The 17,230-nt window shown below is 38.2% G+C and overlaps 1 protein-coding gene across 1 annotated transcript in view; it reads left to right on the forward strand.

The window, feature by feature from the left end:
* The window catches only part of KCNH7 (potassium voltage-gated channel subfamily H member 7), a 407,166-nt gene that overhangs the window by 336,149 nt on the left and 53,787 nt on the right, over positions 1 to 17,230 (forward strand). The window contains exon 8 of the mRNA XM_036319925.1: positions 14,628 to 15,027. Within this exon, the coding sequence (XP_036175818.1) occupies positions 14,628 to 15,027 (400 nt within the window). The remainder of the gene's footprint in view (positions 1 to 14,627; positions 15,028 to 17,230) is intronic.

Consider the following 17,230-nt stretch of genomic DNA (forward strand, 5'->3'; position numbering starts at 1 on the left):
TTTACCTTTAACCAAACTTAAACAATAAAACAGTGTCTCATAGCACATAGCACATTCCCAGGGTATAAAATCACTACATGTTAATCCATGGGTATAAAACTGTCAAAGGTGAAGATGTTCTTTTCTTCACTCAAAATTGTGATTTGAGAGAGAAGAGGTTTACTTGTTTTGTGTTCAAATTATGTGGAAGAGGCATTTTCTGAAATGTCTTGTTCCAAAGCTTTCTCTTTAATAATATCTAGGTCGGAAAATACTTCTTGTGTTCCCAATACCTTAGAACGCTGGAAACTGGGTGGAAAGCTGGTAGGTGTGTGTGTAGTACATTTTCTGACTACAGAGTTCGTAGCTTTAGTCAGATTTTCAAATAGGTTCATTCATTCTGTAAGCATCTATTGAGAACCTACTATGTGCCAAGTTTACAGGAAAGAGACAAGGACCACACTGTCTGGGAGGTTGCAGTCTGCAGTGGGAGAGCAGCAGATGAATAGAATAAGTACTGCCTGAGGCATGCTTTCATAGTGCTGTGGACAAGGGGACATGTGAGCATGCAAAGGGGAGTTCCTGATTACCGGTAGAAGTTTTACAGGTAGAAAGGGTAGGAAGATCATGCTAGTTAGAGGACAAGCCCATTAGAGTCATGGAACTATAAAGTATTGATTCCCAGCTTTATCAGACCCAATATAATAAATATTTTATTATAATTCCCCCTTTTTTTTTATCCTATATAGTAAAAGGCTAATATGCAATTTGACCAAACAGCAGAATGACCGGTCACTATGACGTGCACTGATCACCAGGGAGCAGATGCTCAATGCAGGAGCTGCCCCCTGGTGGTCAGTGTGCTCCTACAGGGGGAGTGCCACTCAGCCAGAAGCCCGACTCATGGCTGTCAAGTGCAGCGGCAGTGGTGGGAACCTCTCCTGCCTCTGCTGCAGGCAGGCAATAAGAAGTGAGGGCTCCAGGACTGTAAGAGCCCCAGACTGCAAGAGGGATGTCTGACTGCCGGCTAAGGCCTGATCCCTGGGGGTATCAGGCCTAAGTCAGCAGGTGGACATCCCCCAAGGGGTCCTGGACTGCAAGAGGGCACAGGCCAGGCTGAGGGAACCCCCAACCCCCAGTGCATGAATCTTGTGCACCAGGCCTCTGGTCATTAAATAAAAGTCATAGATAATATCATCTTTTAACACACAATTTTACAAATATAATATATAATTTCTATCCTTACTATAAAGGAGAAATAAATGAAATGTTTCTAATAAAATACCTATTTAAATATATAAATGCTTCAGGCATATCTATATTAAATGATATAATGAAGTTACTAAATACTATACCTATTTATAATGAGGAAGTCCATATTTAAACAATAAATTAAATATTTAACTAAATATTTTCTTTATATTTGCATTTTAACATAAGGGTTGAATATATATACATGTGCTTATATATGTATATATGTGTATGTATACAGGTAGTTATGCATATATAAGCATTTTAACATTTATACACACCTAGAAACACTGTGACTGTGATAACTACAGATGTATACATGTATATAGTACACTTATACATATACTAGAGGCCTGCTGCATGAATTCATGCACAGGTGGGATCTGGCCAGCCAGCCCTGATTGGGGCCAATCGGGCCAGGTGTGCTGGGGGAAGGAGTCGTGAGTGCTTGGTGTGCTGACCCTACCCCCGATTGGGGTGTGTGTGGCCTATCGGGGGCAGGGACGACCAGGAAAAGGGGCCCCAGGTGGTTGGCAGGCCAGCCCCATCCCCTAGTTGAACTCAGGTCAAACTCTCGGTTGAGGGGACAATTTGCATATTACCCTTTTATTATATAGGATACATATATAGGTTACTGATATAACCATGCTACATATCACACAGTACACAAATACCACACCACAAGACCTCTTGTCATTGAAGGTATAATGTTCTGAAACATTAAACAACTCTTAGTAAATGTCCAAACTAAACAAATTAATCATATCTCAATTTACATGGTGGCTAAATTCCTGGAAAATGTAATGAATATTAAAATGGGCAAAACTGAATTTACTTTTATATGTAAAACCTAGTTTCAAGGCTCAGTAGCTATAAATTTATTTTTAGCTTATACAAATGAGTGTTATGTAGAACACAACATTTTTGTTTTACTGGAGACTGCTTTCGGCATTATAGGACTTTTACCTACCTCACTCTACTGGAAGTAAAGGGCAATTCAAGGTGAGAGTGTCAAATGCTATAAATACATAAAGCATGATGAGGACTGAAAATAAGTCATTGAGCATACCAATTCCATGTTCATTAATATTAATTGGATATTAGCCATAAGCCAAACTAATGTGGCTTCTGAAATTAACAGGATGTGAGTAGGGCCTCCTCTTGCTAGAATCCTATATAATAAAAGGCTAATATGCAAATCGACTGGATGGCAGAAATGTCTGGTCGCTACAATGCATATTAACCACCAGGAGACAGATGCTCAATGCAAGAGCTGCCCCTTGGTGGCAGTGTGCTCCCCCTGTGGGAGTGCCACTCAGCCAGAAGCTGGGCTTGCTGCTCCTTAGCACTGCCTCAGAGGCAGGTGAGGCTCCCGCCACTGTCCCTATGCTCAGAAGCCAGGATCACAGCTGGTGAGTGGAGTGGCAGTCGTAGGAGTCTCTCCCGCCTCCACTGCAGGCAGGCGGTAAGGAGCGAGGGGTCCCAGACTGCAAGAGCCCCAGACTGCAAGAGGGATGTCTGACTGCCAGCTTAAAGGGATGTAAGCCAGCAGGAGAACATCCCCCTAGGGGTCCTAAGCTGTGAGAGGGTGCAGGCCAGGCTGAGGGACTCCCCCCCACCCCCATCCAGTGCATGAATTTTGTGCACTGGGCCTCTGGTCTTGGTAATAAAAGGAAATAAAAAGGACAATATTAGAAGTCTTCACACGGTGAAGGAAAGGCTTATTGTTATTTTGTCGTGTTTGTTTTTTCTCCTAAGATGTTTGTGTGCTGACAAGAAAGAGTCATGTGGTGCAGAATGACTTCGGTGGGGGGGCTAATTTGGATGGGAAGATTAGGAAAGACCTCTGAGAGGAAGTGCCAATTGAGTTGAGGCTTAACCAGAAGCAACAAGCTTCATGAAACCACATGCAGAACATTTCAAGCAAAAGAAAACACCAGTGAAAATGGCCCCACTGGGGCACAGCCCTGGCGTGTGAGAAGACCAGAACGGAGGCAGTGGCAGCCAGGCGGGACCATAGTGAGATGCGGCATGCTAAGATGCGAGGATACAGAGACAGGGGCCACATCACACGCAGCCTTGGGATCTGTGTTTCTTCTGGCTGCAGTGAAACCTTTGGGGTGGGAATGACACAATCCACTGGATATTTTGAAACACCTCATGGCTGATGTCTGCAGACAATTTAGTCAGAGTAGAAATAGGGAAATCACTTGAGAAGTTTTGCTACTGGTATAATGTAAGATGGAAAAACAACAATGGCTTGGACTACGTGGTGGCAATACAGGTGAAGAGAAGTAGGTACATTTGGAATATATTAGAGGAGAGCTTGTTGGTGGATTAAATATTGTTGGAGGATTAAGAGAAAAGCAAAATTGCCTGGCCAGTATGGCTCAGTGGTTAAGCATTAACCTATGAACCAGGAGGTCATGATTTGATTCTCAGTCAGGGCACATACCTGGGTTGTGAGCTCGATCCCCAGTGTGGGGCATGCAGGAGGCAGCCAATCAATGATTCTCTCTCATCATTGATGTTTTCATTTCTTCCTCCCTCTCCCTTCCTCTCTGAAGTCAATAATAAAAAAAATATTTGTTTTAAAAAAAGAGAAAAGCAGAATTAATGATCACTCAAAGATTTTGTTGTTTCTTTCTTCTTGTTTGAAATTTTTGGGGGGTTGGGGAGGGGACTTAAGCAACTTTTATAGATTGTCGCACATTTATCCAAATGGAAGAAATCTGGGGAGAAGAAGGTGCGTTATGGGGGTAGAAATTCCGTTCAGGCCATGCTAAGTTTGCGATGCCTATTTGTTATCTCAGTAGGCAAGTTGAGCACCACATGGGCAGCTAGAAAGATGAGTGAGTATAAGAAAAAGAAATGAGATTCATTGGATTATAAATCAGATGCAATCATGACAAAGGTTTGTTTGGATCAGAGCTTCTACAGCAGGACCATGCACTAGTTTCTACATGGGTCTTAGAAAAGAATGGCGATTCATATCTGGCAGGTCTGAAGCAAAGCCTTGCAGCTGGCATTTTAAAAAGTTGTAGGAACAATTCTTCTGCCAGATGTGTGAGATCCAGAGGCCTGGGACAAAGGGGAAGCCCACGAAAGAGCTTTTGTGTGTTAGTTAAAGTGATTTTAAACTAAATGTAAGAACAATCATGATTTCTTTTTGTCCCTAATATTTTTATTGATTTTTAGAGAGAAAGGGAGGAGAGAGAAATATCTATGTGAAAGCAAAACTTCAATCGGCTGCCTCCTGCATGCCCCCACTGGGATTGAACCCACAACCTGGACATGTGGCCTAACTTGGAATTGAACCAGCAACTTTTCAATGCACAGGATTTTGCCCAACCAACTGAGCTATACTGGCCAGGCCCATTCATAATTTCTTAATTGCTTAATTTTAACTGAATTATTAAAATGTTTCCATGTATCACAGCATCATGAATGACCTTAGAGAAAAGAATTTTGTTAATGTCAATTAAACATGAATATCTTCCTTCTAATTTCCCAGCCCAGCCAGTGCGCTCAGTGGTTGAGTGTCAACCCATGAACCAGGAGGTCTCTGTTCCATTCCAAGTTGGTTCACATGCCTGGTTTTGGACTTGATCCCCAGTAGGGGGCATGCAGGAGACAGCTGATAGATGATTCTCTTTCTTCATTGATGTTTCTATCTCTCTCTCCCTCTCCCTTCCTCTCTTTGAAATCAACAACAATAAATCCTATATAATAAAGGCCTAATATGCTAAGTATCCGGTTGGCCAGTTGGCTGTTCAGCCAATCAGAGCATAATATGCTAATGCTATGCTAAGGCTGCACACTCGCTATGATGTGCACTGACCACCAAGGGGCAGACGCTCTAACTGGTAAGTTAGCTTGCTGCTGGGGTCTGGCCAGTCGGGATTGAGCAAAACAGGCCAGACATGCCAAGGAGCCCTCCTGCAGTCCCTCCCCAGTTGGCCAACCTCCCACATCCCTTTCTGACCCCAGCCATGCACCAGTGGGGTCCCTTGGCCTGGCTGGCACCCTCTCGCAACCTGGGACCCCTCAGGGGATGTCAGAGAGCTGATTTCAGCCCAATCCCGCATGCCAGGCCGAGGGACCCCACTGGTACACGAATTCATGCACCAGGCCTGTAGTGCATGAATTAATAATTTCCCTAAATTGTAAGCTACTGTTGCATTTTTGTTTTATTTACACTCAACTCAGGAGAAGAAAAATTATTTGAATTTTGGATTTATATTATTTTATCTATAGTACATGTTAGCAATGGTAACATGTTTTATAGGTAAGCTTGTAATATACATACAAAGGATAGCTTGGCATATACATTTTTACTAAAATAGATACATGAGCAGAATTGTTTATTTTCTTCAAAATATCATTAATTTCTTTTAGTTTGAGTAAATGCAAATTACCTGCAAATAATTGGTGGATCTTCTATAATGTTAAAAAAAAATAGATTGTAGAAAATTAATACTAGCAATAAGTAGGCCTATGTCATTAATATTTCCTGGATGTTAGTGACATCCAGACAGACCAAGGAAATGGTTCTTTATTTCTTAATATTTGCATCATCAAACATCATGCTATCCATAGCAAATTACTTTCATATTATTGATGCAAAGGAGCAATATTATTGGATCAGCCTCCAGAAAGCCAGCTTTTCATTATCTGCCTCAAATTTTCCCATATTTTTCTTAGCTGTGACAAGTCTTAGTTTCAGAAATATTAACAGTTAGAACCTAAAGCATTCTGTTTAGTTAAAAGCTTCATTAACTTCTTCCACCCCTGAAAATAGTATTCTTTTGATTAATTACTTGCTTTGTTGGCCTCTTTACTTTCACACTTAACAGTTATTCTTCATGATTCGTGAATGCAGGCAAGACCTTTGAAACCTAAGTAACTGAAGTGCTCTCTGAGGGAAAATTGTAAGCAGAAGGAGGAGTTCCTGCTCACACTGATGTTTGCTTCATTAATCTGATAGATGAATCATGGAATGGATACAAAGAAAAACTTAGCAGGCATCTGATTATCTTGTCAGCGTTCTTTCTGAAACTGACCTCCCCAATAGTCATCATTAGTTTGATGGAAGTGAATTTATAAAACACTAGAGGCCGTGCATGAAAATGCATGCACTGGAGAAGGGGGTCCTTCAGCCTGGCCTGCCTTCTCTCACAGTCCGGGAGCCCTCAGGGGCATGAGGAGACCTGGCAATCAGGGGAAGGCGACACCCCATCACACCTCTGCTGCTGCCACTGTCAGCAGTGCAAGCTTCAGCCAGCCCTGGATACCTGAGCCTCAGGTCTGCCCTGGGTGGCTGGGCATCCAACATCCAAGGCTTGCCTGTGCCTCGGGCCAGCCCTAGGCGAGTGGGAGGCTGAGGGGACTGGGGGACTCCAGAGGCAGGCGTGCGGAAAGGCCGGGCCCACCTAGGGCTGGGCCCGGCCTTGCCATGTGTCTCCCACCCCAGCGGGGCTGAGGGGACTGGGCGCCATCATCTTGTGGCTGTGGGCGCCACCATCTTTGAGGGTGGGGCAGTCAATTAGCATATTCCCTCCCTATTGGCTGTGGGTGCTGCCATCTTTGTGACAGCATGAGGGTCAATTAGCATATTCCCTCTATTAGATAGGATTAGACATATTCATGTTTAACTTTAAATAACAAAGCACGTTTTAGAGACGCAATTTCAAGTATGGGCCTATACATAAAGTTACTGTGTCTCTATCTTTAGCTAGTTCTTGGGGTGGTCTGGCAGAAGTTTCCAATGGCTTGTATTTGAAGCTATTGGTCATGCCTGCAAAAATTGTGACATAAGTGAGAGACACAAAATTCCCAATGGAATAATTTTTGAACTAAGGAGATATAGGAACATTCCATAAAAAGTTTTGTGTTTTTTTTTTTTTATTTTGCATTAAGTTAATCATCTAGTCATTATTTATGTGTGATCTATTGTGATGTATTGACTACAATTTGCTAGAGATGGCACAAAGGTACAATTTTTGGTTACATATTTCTCAGACCAAATAAAATTCCCATTTTAAAAATGGAATATCCATGATTGTTTATTTACTGTACCATTTACACAGTATTTAGAATCATTTGATGCCCAGTTTTCTGTGTTACTATAACTAAGGAAAGAAAAAATGATTTTAAATTGCAGAAAAATAGAATATTAATTATAAAACAAAATAAAAATAAAAGGCTTAAACAGTAAAGGTTGTTCAATATTGGAGCGAGTTTCCCAGGAAGGTTTAAGTTCATCTTCTCTTTAAAAGCCACAGTTAGTGGAGAAATGTGTGAGGTTTGGTATGAATAAAGAAAGGATAAGTTAGGTTATTCCTTCAATGTTTGTAACACACTCAAAATGTAGCTTTTGATTGTTTTAGTGAGTGTGTTCTTAGAAATATTGAAATAATGTGACTCAAGATGAACAACAGACTAGAAACTAGTTTCAAAATTATTAAGTTATATTGCTAAGTAATTCATTAAATGCTGTTTACAAGTACCAGAGCTTAAAGGTAATTGAAATAAAATATAAAGCAAAGCATAAGTGTACAGTTATGAAATTTATTACTCACTCTTCCCATTTCCCCTCTAGTATCCAAATATTTCTTGACAAGCAAGACAAACTAATGGATTAAATAGAAAGTTTCAGTGACAATTCAATTTATCAACCCTGTACATGAAACCAAAGATCACATACTTATATTTCCTCATTTATAAAAGAATATTTATTTCCACTTACCGTAAACACCGGTAAATAGAGTATTTTAAATGTAAGAGTCTTGAAAATGCTTACTAAAAAGACAGTAGAATTATTTTTCAAATTAATTCTGAAAGCCATTGGAGCATAAGATTTTCTCTTACAGATTAGGTTTTCTCAGTTTAACTGTAGCCACATTTAATCTTGCGTTGAGAGTTGTTGAATACTGATCAGAAACATCCTATTCTATTTCAGGCCTTGAAAATGAATTCCACTACATTAAGAGAGAATATTGCCTGATATATTGTAAAATTTCTAGTAAAAAAATCACATAATCTTCTTGAATCTGGGTCTAGTACCTAACATAGTTGCAAGGACATAATTGTTCATAGTATACATTATTAAAATAAAATTTAGTTGAGAAAGTCATACTTAATAAAGAAAACTAATTTCTAACTCAATATAATAAAGTATTTAGGACTTTAATAAACTATGGATATAGATACATTTTTAAGAAATTAAAATTGGATTATATTCATCAGTGCCCCCCTCCTCTCCCCCTGAAATTTAAATAAGTGAATTTCCAGGGGAAAAGGCATTTTACATTTTTAAAAAATATTTTTAAAAGTGCATTAAAAATAAAAGCCTTAAATAAATAGACTTTTTAAATTATGTCATTCAAAGCAAAAAGAATTTGAAATATCATTGAGTCAAGGTAAAGGAGTTGAGTTCTGAGATGGTGTGGATATTGATGAGGTGGAGACTTGACTTGCTGTAGTACATGGGCAGGTCAGAAAACAAAGTTCCTTGCTTCAATCCACTGCAAAATGGCTCAGCTCTTTCTATATCTTATTTATTATCATTATGTCTTTATATTTCATAATAATAATACTTACCTCTAGTGAGCTTTAATGTTATTTAATCTCTACCAAAAGTAACAATAAATGCAATATTTTTCTAATATCCAATGAAAACCTCAAGAACTATCATCTAAGAGAAAGTCCATTATCTCTATCATTTTTGAAATTGTTATAATTGATTTAAGGATGGTTTCATGTCTATTTTTAAAAATTGAGAAAACCCACAAAGACAGTCTTCCATAATATGTCTGGATAGTACATAAAATTAGATATGCTGTGAGATACATTCTGAAAACACTCCACTCAGCCAAATTCTGATGTCAACACAATTATATTGTAAGGTAGTTGTTGGTCCCATTTTTCACTTGCAGGTAATACAAGATAGTTCATTGTACTAAACAATGGAGACAAACGATCTCCAACAAATCAGCAAGAGGATATTGATCATTCCTTAGTCTATTCTCCCTGAGATTTGGGTGCAATCACTTCTTTCTGTTGTGCAACCTGGGACAACACTTCCCTTAAATCTATAAAGAGATATTTAAGCAACAAGAAGAAAGGAGTTATTGCAATACTGTGTTACCTACAAGACGTGCTGTATACAATTGCAGCCAAGAAAGAATGCTCAGGTGTATGAGTGCATCTTGATAACAATAAAAGAAGGTCAAGTCATTTGTCATATTGTCAAACTAACATATAGTTACGCTTGGGTACATGGCTTTGACTCTGAAGTCAATATTCACTTTTGAAATTGGGTTGAGACTTCATTGTGTACCCTATTTCTTAGGCTTTCTTTGTTCATAAAAGATGTCTCTTGGGTGTTATTAGATAAGATATATTTATTTATCTGGTCAGAAAATGTACTGTCATTTAGGTTTTATCTCATTTTAATATAATTCGAGAGGAAACATCAGAGGTTTCCTTGGGAAGAGAACAAAAAGGAGGTGGGTGACATACCAGCAGATTTTATTCCCTTTTTCCTCTCCTCAGAACATTTTTACTCTACCACTTTTGCAGCCTGAAGAGTCAGTTCTTATTATCCCATTATGATCTAAAAACAGCTCATTTCTTTTGAAGCATCTCACTTCATTAATCAAATAGGTAGAGAATTTTCATTATATTTCATTTACTTTAGAGTTCAAAGAGAAATTTTGTTCCAAGGACAAGAAGTTTTGAATAATAATCCTCAGATATTACTGATTTCTCCGTAGAAGGAAATAGATAACTGGGCTAGGATAAAAATAAACTTGTAAACTTAAGCTGTGAAGTATAGAAATGATGACACATTAAACCAGAGTGATTCGTATTATCAGAGTCTGAGCTGTCAGTGCAACTGGATGAAGTTCTTGTCTTTAAAAATCCCTGCCATGCCCTAGCTGGTTTGGCCTAGTGAATATAGCATTGTCCCACGGACGGAAGGTTCCTGGATTTGATTCCAGTCAAGGGCACGGACCTAGTACTTTGGTTGCAGGCTCGATCCCCAACCCTGGTTGGGGCACATGCCTGGAGTCAATAAATCAATGTGTTTCTCGCACATTGATGTTTCTCTCTCTGTGTCTCTCCCTCTCCCTTCCACTCTCTCGAAAAATCAATGGAAAAGTATCCTCGGTCGAGGATTAACCAAAAATAAATAAAATAAAATAAAATTCCCGCTATTTCCTGTGGAACCTGCAAAGCCAATGTTAAAATACCTCCATTTGGGATTCCAGATATCTGGGTAATGCATTTTGAAAGTGTGTAAACTCTATCAACTCATTTTATAATAAAAGTTCCTGCTTACTGATGAAAATAAAATGCCTGGGGTGTTCAAATAAGAACATGAAGAGCTAACATTTATTGGGTATTTTCTACAGTCCTGTAAGGTAGGCATTATTATGCCCATAACATTGAAAACTGATGCTTAGAGATTAAATAAGTAACTTTTCCTAGAAGCAGAATTCAAACAGTCTTAGCACATAGGTGCTAAACTAAAATGCTGATAATACAAATAGTAGAAAGTTGACTTTTCTCCCAACGAACTACTTAATACTAACTTAAATTCTCCGTTTATTTACTGCGATGAGATATGCTTTTAAATTTGTGAAGGACAAAAAAACTATTTTCTGTATTGCACCTGAAAAAAAAAGAACCCAGCATTGAAAACAGGGAAGACTCGCCTCTCCACACATTCCGCAATGAGCTAAGTCTGCTGTCCAATTGTGATCAGAATGTCTCAACTACACAAGCCCTTCTCACCTGTAGAGGGTGTCAGTACTCCCTTAATTAAAGAATTCAGGGAAACTGAGAAATCTCCCCTTCTCTTGTCACCATTTTGACCCAGGGGGGGTGGAGGAGTTAAAGGGGAAAATGCAACAATTACAGTATTTTAATGAAAATGTTTTTCTTGATACTTAGTGCCAGTTTTCCACCAAGTCAATGTGAATAGATATAGGGTGATACTTATGTCATGAACTATTTCTCTAATTAAAATATATGTTCTTAACTCAGTTGGATACACTTTGTGAAATAAACACCAACAATGAACAGATAAAATGACTAAATGATTGGTAAACACCATGTAGCTATGGAATAATTATATGCACTGTGATATATGTAGTACTTATAGTTGACATTATTTAGGAAACCCAAAAACTAAACTTGTAATTTGTACTTATCAGATTTAAATTCCAAACAACCAGTTAAGTATCATGTTATTATATGGAAGTGTCCTATCATTAGATACGTGATCAATAATAATCATGTAATTAGTTACATATATTACACCACAAAGCAAAATGCACAGTATGGTTGGGAGAGCAAGAAACAATTTATCAACTTAACACATTTAAGAAGGAAAAAAATGCATTTAAATATAGTTTCTACTGCATGTATGCAATCATCCAATAAGTTTCCCAGTTATCTGCTTGACTGGCTCCTTCTCCTTATGCAGATCTTTCTCAATTCTAAGGACAGTTCCTCAGTAAGGCCCTCTTTTATAAACTGGGCCCCATTCCAATCCAGGCCCCCAAACATCTTCTATTATATCACTCTGTCTTATTTTCATCATGGCACTTCTCATCTCTGAAATGACCTTATTGTTTATTTATCTTCCCAAAAGATAGTGAACTTGTTTCTCTTCATTAAAGAAGACTCTTTGTCTCTTGGCTTTCTGAATGTCCTCTTTTGAAAGGTGTCTATTTAGATCCTTTGCCCATTTTTTGATTGGATTGTTTATCTTCTTTTTGTTAAGTTGTATGAGTTCCCTATAAATTTTGGAGATTAGGCCCTTATCAGATATGACATTAGCAAATATGTTTTCCCACGCAGTGGGCTTTCTTGTTGTTTTGTTGATGGTTTCTTTTGCTGTGCAGAAGCTTTTTATTTTGATGTAGTCCCATTTGTTCATTTTCTCTTTAGTTTCAAGTGCCCTAGGAGCTGTATCAGTGAAGAAATTGCTTCGGCATATGTCTGAGATTTTGTTGCCTTTGGATTCTTCTAGACTTTTTATGGTTTTTCCGTCGTACATTTAAGTCCTTTATCCATTTTGAGTTTATTCTTGTGTATGGGGTAAGTTGGTGGTCTAGTTTCATTTTCTTGCATATATCTATCCAATTTTCCCAACAACATTTATTGAAGAGACTATCTTGGCTCCATTGTATGTTCTTGCCTCCTTTGTCAAATATTAATTGAGCATATTGGTTCGGGCCGATTTCTGGGCTTTCTATTCTATTCCATTGATCTATATGTCTGTTCTTGTGCCAGTACCAGGCAGTTTTGAGAACAGTGGCTTTGTAATACAGCTTGATATCTGGTATTGAGATCCCACCTACTTTGTTCTTTTCAGGGTTGCTGCAGCTATTCGGGGTCTTTTTTTATTCCAGATGAATTTTTGGAGAGTTCATTCTAGATCTGTGAAGTATGCCTTTGGTATTTTAATGGGAAGTGAGTTGAATTTATAGACTGGTTTGGGTAGTATGGACATTTTTGATGTTGATTCTACCAATCCATGAACACGGTATGTTCTTCCATCTGTTTATGTCTTCCTCTATCTTTTTTTTCAACGTCCTGTAGTTTTCTGAGTAGAGGTCTTTTACCTCTTTAGTTAAGTTTATTCCTAGGTAGCTTGATTTTTTTGGTGCGATGGTAAATGGGATTGTTTTTATAATCTCTCTTTCTGAAAGTTCACTATTGGTGTATAGAAATGCCTCAGATTTCTTGGGGTTAATTTTGTATCCTGCTACATTGCCAGATTCATGTATAAAGTCTAGTAGTTTTTTTATGTAGTCTCTAGGGTTTTGTATGTATAATATCATGTCGTCTGCTAATAAGGACAGTTTTCCAGTTTGGATGCCTCTTATTTCTTCTTCTTGTCTAATTGCAATGGCTAATACTTCCAGGACTATGTTGAACAGGAGTGGTGAGAGTGGGCATCCCTGTCTTGTTCCTGTTCTTAGGGGAAATGGTGTTAGTTTTTGTCCATTGAGTATGATGTTGGCTGTGGGCCTGTCATATATGACTTTTATTATGTTGAGGTATGATCCTTCTATTCCCACCTTACTGAGAGTTTTTATCAAAAATGGGTGTTGGATTTTTTCAAATGCTTTTTCTGTATCAATTGACATGCTCAAAGTCACTAATCATCCGGGAGATGCAAATCAAAACAACAATGAGGTACCATCTCACACCTGTCAGAATGGCTATCATCAACAAATCAACAAAGGACAAGTGCTGGAGAGGATGCGGAGAAAAAGGAAAACTCGTGCACTGCTGGTGGGAATGCAGACTGGTGCAGCCACTATGGAAGACAGTATTGAATTTCCTCAAAAAACTAAAAATGGAACTCCCATATGACCCTGTGATCCCACTTCTAGGAATATATCCCAAGAAACCAAAAACACCAATCAGAAAGGATATATACACCCATATGTTCATAGCAGCACAATTCACCATAGCTAAGATCTGGAAACAGCCTAAGTGCCCATCAGTAGATGAATGGATTAGAAAACTGTGGTACATCTACACGATGGAATACTATGCTGCTGTAAAAAGGAAGGAACTCTTACCATTTGCAGTGGCATGGATGGAACTGGAGAGCATTATGCTAAGTGAAATAAGCCAGTCAATGAAGGAAAAATACCACATGATCTCACTCATTCATGGATAATAAAGACCATTATAAACTTATGAACAATAATAGATACAGAGGCAGAGCTGCCTCAAACTGATTGTCAAACTACAGCAGGAAGGCCAGGGAGGGTTGGGGGGCAGGAGGGAGGGGGTAAGAGATCAACCGAAGGACTTGTATGCATGCATATAAGCATAACCAATGGACATAAGACACTAGGGGGTAGGGGAGGCCAGGGGATTGTCAAGGGCGGGGGGGAAAAAAGGACACATATGTAATACCCTTTGTAATACTTTAAGCAATAAAACAATAAAAAATAAAAAATAAAAAAAGAAGACTCTTTGTCTGCCAGATAACTGTCTCACATAGAAAAGTGACAATGTATGTTCCTTTCAATACTCTACTTCCAGTGTGTGGCACTTGCTAGGCACACTAATAACACCCCGGGATGTTTGTTGGTGAATGAATGATTTACCATGGTGGTTAGAGCATAAAGCAAGATAGATAAATTCTTGGTCCCGGAGTTCTTGCATGCCAAGATACTGAATTAGTGTAATGCACATTTTCAGAATATTTTACAAAGTGGGTAAAAAAATACTTAATTCAAATATACAGTTATCGTTGATGCCACCATATTGTTTTAACCTGTTCCTGCTACCGAGCTTCACAGGGAGATACCTTGAATTTTTAATCAACTGCTTCTGACCACGCATATTTATTTCCACAGACAACAACACTGATTGGCCTTCTGAAGACAGCTCGACTCCTCCGCCTGGTGCGAGTGGCTCGGAAGCTTGATCGCTATTCAGAATATGGCGCTGCTGTTCTAATGCTCTTAATGTGCATATTTGCCCTGATTGCTCACTGGCTGGCTTGCATTTGGTATGCGATTGGGAATGTAGAAAGGCCCTACCTGACTGACAAAATCGGATGGTTGGATTCCTTAGGACAACAGATTGGAAAACGCTACAATGACAGTGACTCAAGTTCTGGGCCATCCATTAAAGACAAATACGTCACAGCACTTTATTTTACCTTCAGCAGTTTAACCAGTGTAGGATTCGGGAATGTGTCACCTAACACCAATTCGGAAAAAATCTTTTCAATTTGTGTCATGTTGATTGGCTGTAAGTAGACTTCTCTTTTGTTATCTATTAGGACAAAATAATATCACAAAATTGATATCACCAGAACATTTAGGGTAAGGTTATATATATATATAATTTTAGAAGTAATGGGGTTACATATTTAGGCATCATAGTGTATTTGTCTTTGCAAGGAAGCAACCAAAGGTTTTCAGGACCTCAGGAAAGCATGAGCATAAAACTGGAGTCACATGGGTCTTGGGATTCAGCAATTAAGACCTGCAGTTCACCTTTACTGCTGTAAAAGAGTGTCCATAATTTATTACCAATGGTTATTTTCTATTTCCAGCTGAGGCAGGTTAGAATGAGAAAGATTAGCTTACATTATATTACTAGATGTCCTAATTAGATATAGAAATATATATCACAAATTTATATGTATATATGATCACTAATAATAATGCAAGTTAATCTCCTATATATAAATATATACTTTATGTGTGTGTGTGTGTGTGTGTATATATATATCTCACCCTATTATTGCCTATAAATCCCTTTCCCTGTGACACTATGTCAAGGCCTAACTGATTGACCTTTACCTTGTAATTGAGTAGTATCATGAGCATTACTTATAAGGAGCATTCTTTGAAATAAGAAAAAGAGTTTGTATTGAACTAAAGATGTTTTAATGTTAGTATATTTTTTTTTTCAAAACCACACCTTGGAACCACTAAAGATAACTTTGCTGATACCAGGAAGCAATTGGCAAATTGATGAATGTATAAACTTAAAAATAGCATCATCCTTATACTGCATACAAATTTGAAAATAGACTCAAAGAGTTTATTTTTTACATTTTTTAGGGGCTTGTACATGGAATTATAAATCCCTTTTAACAAGTAATCTTGTAGCCATGACTGGTGTTGCTAAGTGGTTAGAGTGTTGGCCCATATATCTAATCTTTAATTCCTAAACCAGGGGATTTTTGGCAGTTTTCATTCTTCTTTGTTTCCTTTCTACTTTTCTTCTTTCTTTCTTTACTCTTTCTTCTTTTTAAATGTGACGTGAGGTTATTTTTATTGATTCTTTAGGAATGTGTCTCCTGCAAGTGAATTTCTTGTTTTTAAAAAAGAAAAAAACATTCTAGTTAATTGGGTAGTGTATGAGACATCCACTTCCTATATGACATCCTTTATTTGAATAGCAAATCAGTTTTGCAAACCTTAATCAAAGTGGGAATATGTAAAGCTTAATGTCACACAGGAAAAAATGTGTACATATTCCTGAAGGACTTTATCATTACCTGTTAAGCCATGAATAAAGAAAAAAGTAAAATTAAGACTTGAAACTTAACAATCGTAAAAATGTCACTGATATTTGCTAGCCATCAAATAAGTGTAAATGTAAGTTATTTTCACGTACTTACATCTATGTATTCTAATATGCAAATTTATTCTTTATTCAACTACCATAAATAGAATAAAAGACATTTAACTTTTAAAAACACATAAACCAGGAAACAAAGGCAAATGTATTTCATCTATGATCTACTTAACAAACATCTTGGAAGAAATCCTTGTGTTTATAGCATGGAAAACATGTCACTGGGTTTCTTCTTTTAGCCATGGTGGAATAACTAGAATACCCCGATATATTTTTTTAAAGAGCATAAAACTAAACAAAATATACAGGTCAACTGTTTTTATACATTGGAGATAAAATAGTAGGGGATATGATCCCTCAAAGAAAGAAAACAAACAAGATGGGCCTCCTGTTAGCCTCGCTTTCAATCTGGAGGCACTTTCTGCAGTGAAAGCTGTCTCACTGAGCTAAGAACACAGGATCAGAAGTTGTGGAGGCAGGTGCTAGTATTGTCAAGACACAGAACCAGAAAAGAGGCAGCCATGGCATAGAAAATCTCAAGAAACCTGTATAGGTATCCCCTTGTGCCTACTGATGAATACCAAGTCACAAATGCATGAGGTAAAATTCCTCCAATACTGACAAATAAATTCCAGAAGTACTGTAAGCTGAACAGTTCCCACCAGCAGAGTGGAAAACCCTAAATCTCACAAAAATATTGCCATAGTACTCGAGTTGTCTAGCTTAACCAGCCTAAAACGCTAGCCTCGAAAGGAGCAAACTGACCTAGGAGTAGTTTAACTGCCCGCAAGAACAAAAGCCACCATTTCTAACGGGTGACAAAGAAGGTAAAGCAATGAACAATGCCCACCATCCATTAAAA

Source organism: Myotis myotis, unplaced genomic scaffold, assembly GCF_014108235.1.
Source record: "Myotis myotis isolate mMyoMyo1 unplaced genomic scaffold, mMyoMyo1.p scaffold_m19_p_8, whole genome shotgun sequence".
Taxonomy (NCBI): Eukaryota; Metazoa; Chordata; class Mammalia; order Chiroptera; family Vespertilionidae; genus Myotis; species Myotis myotis.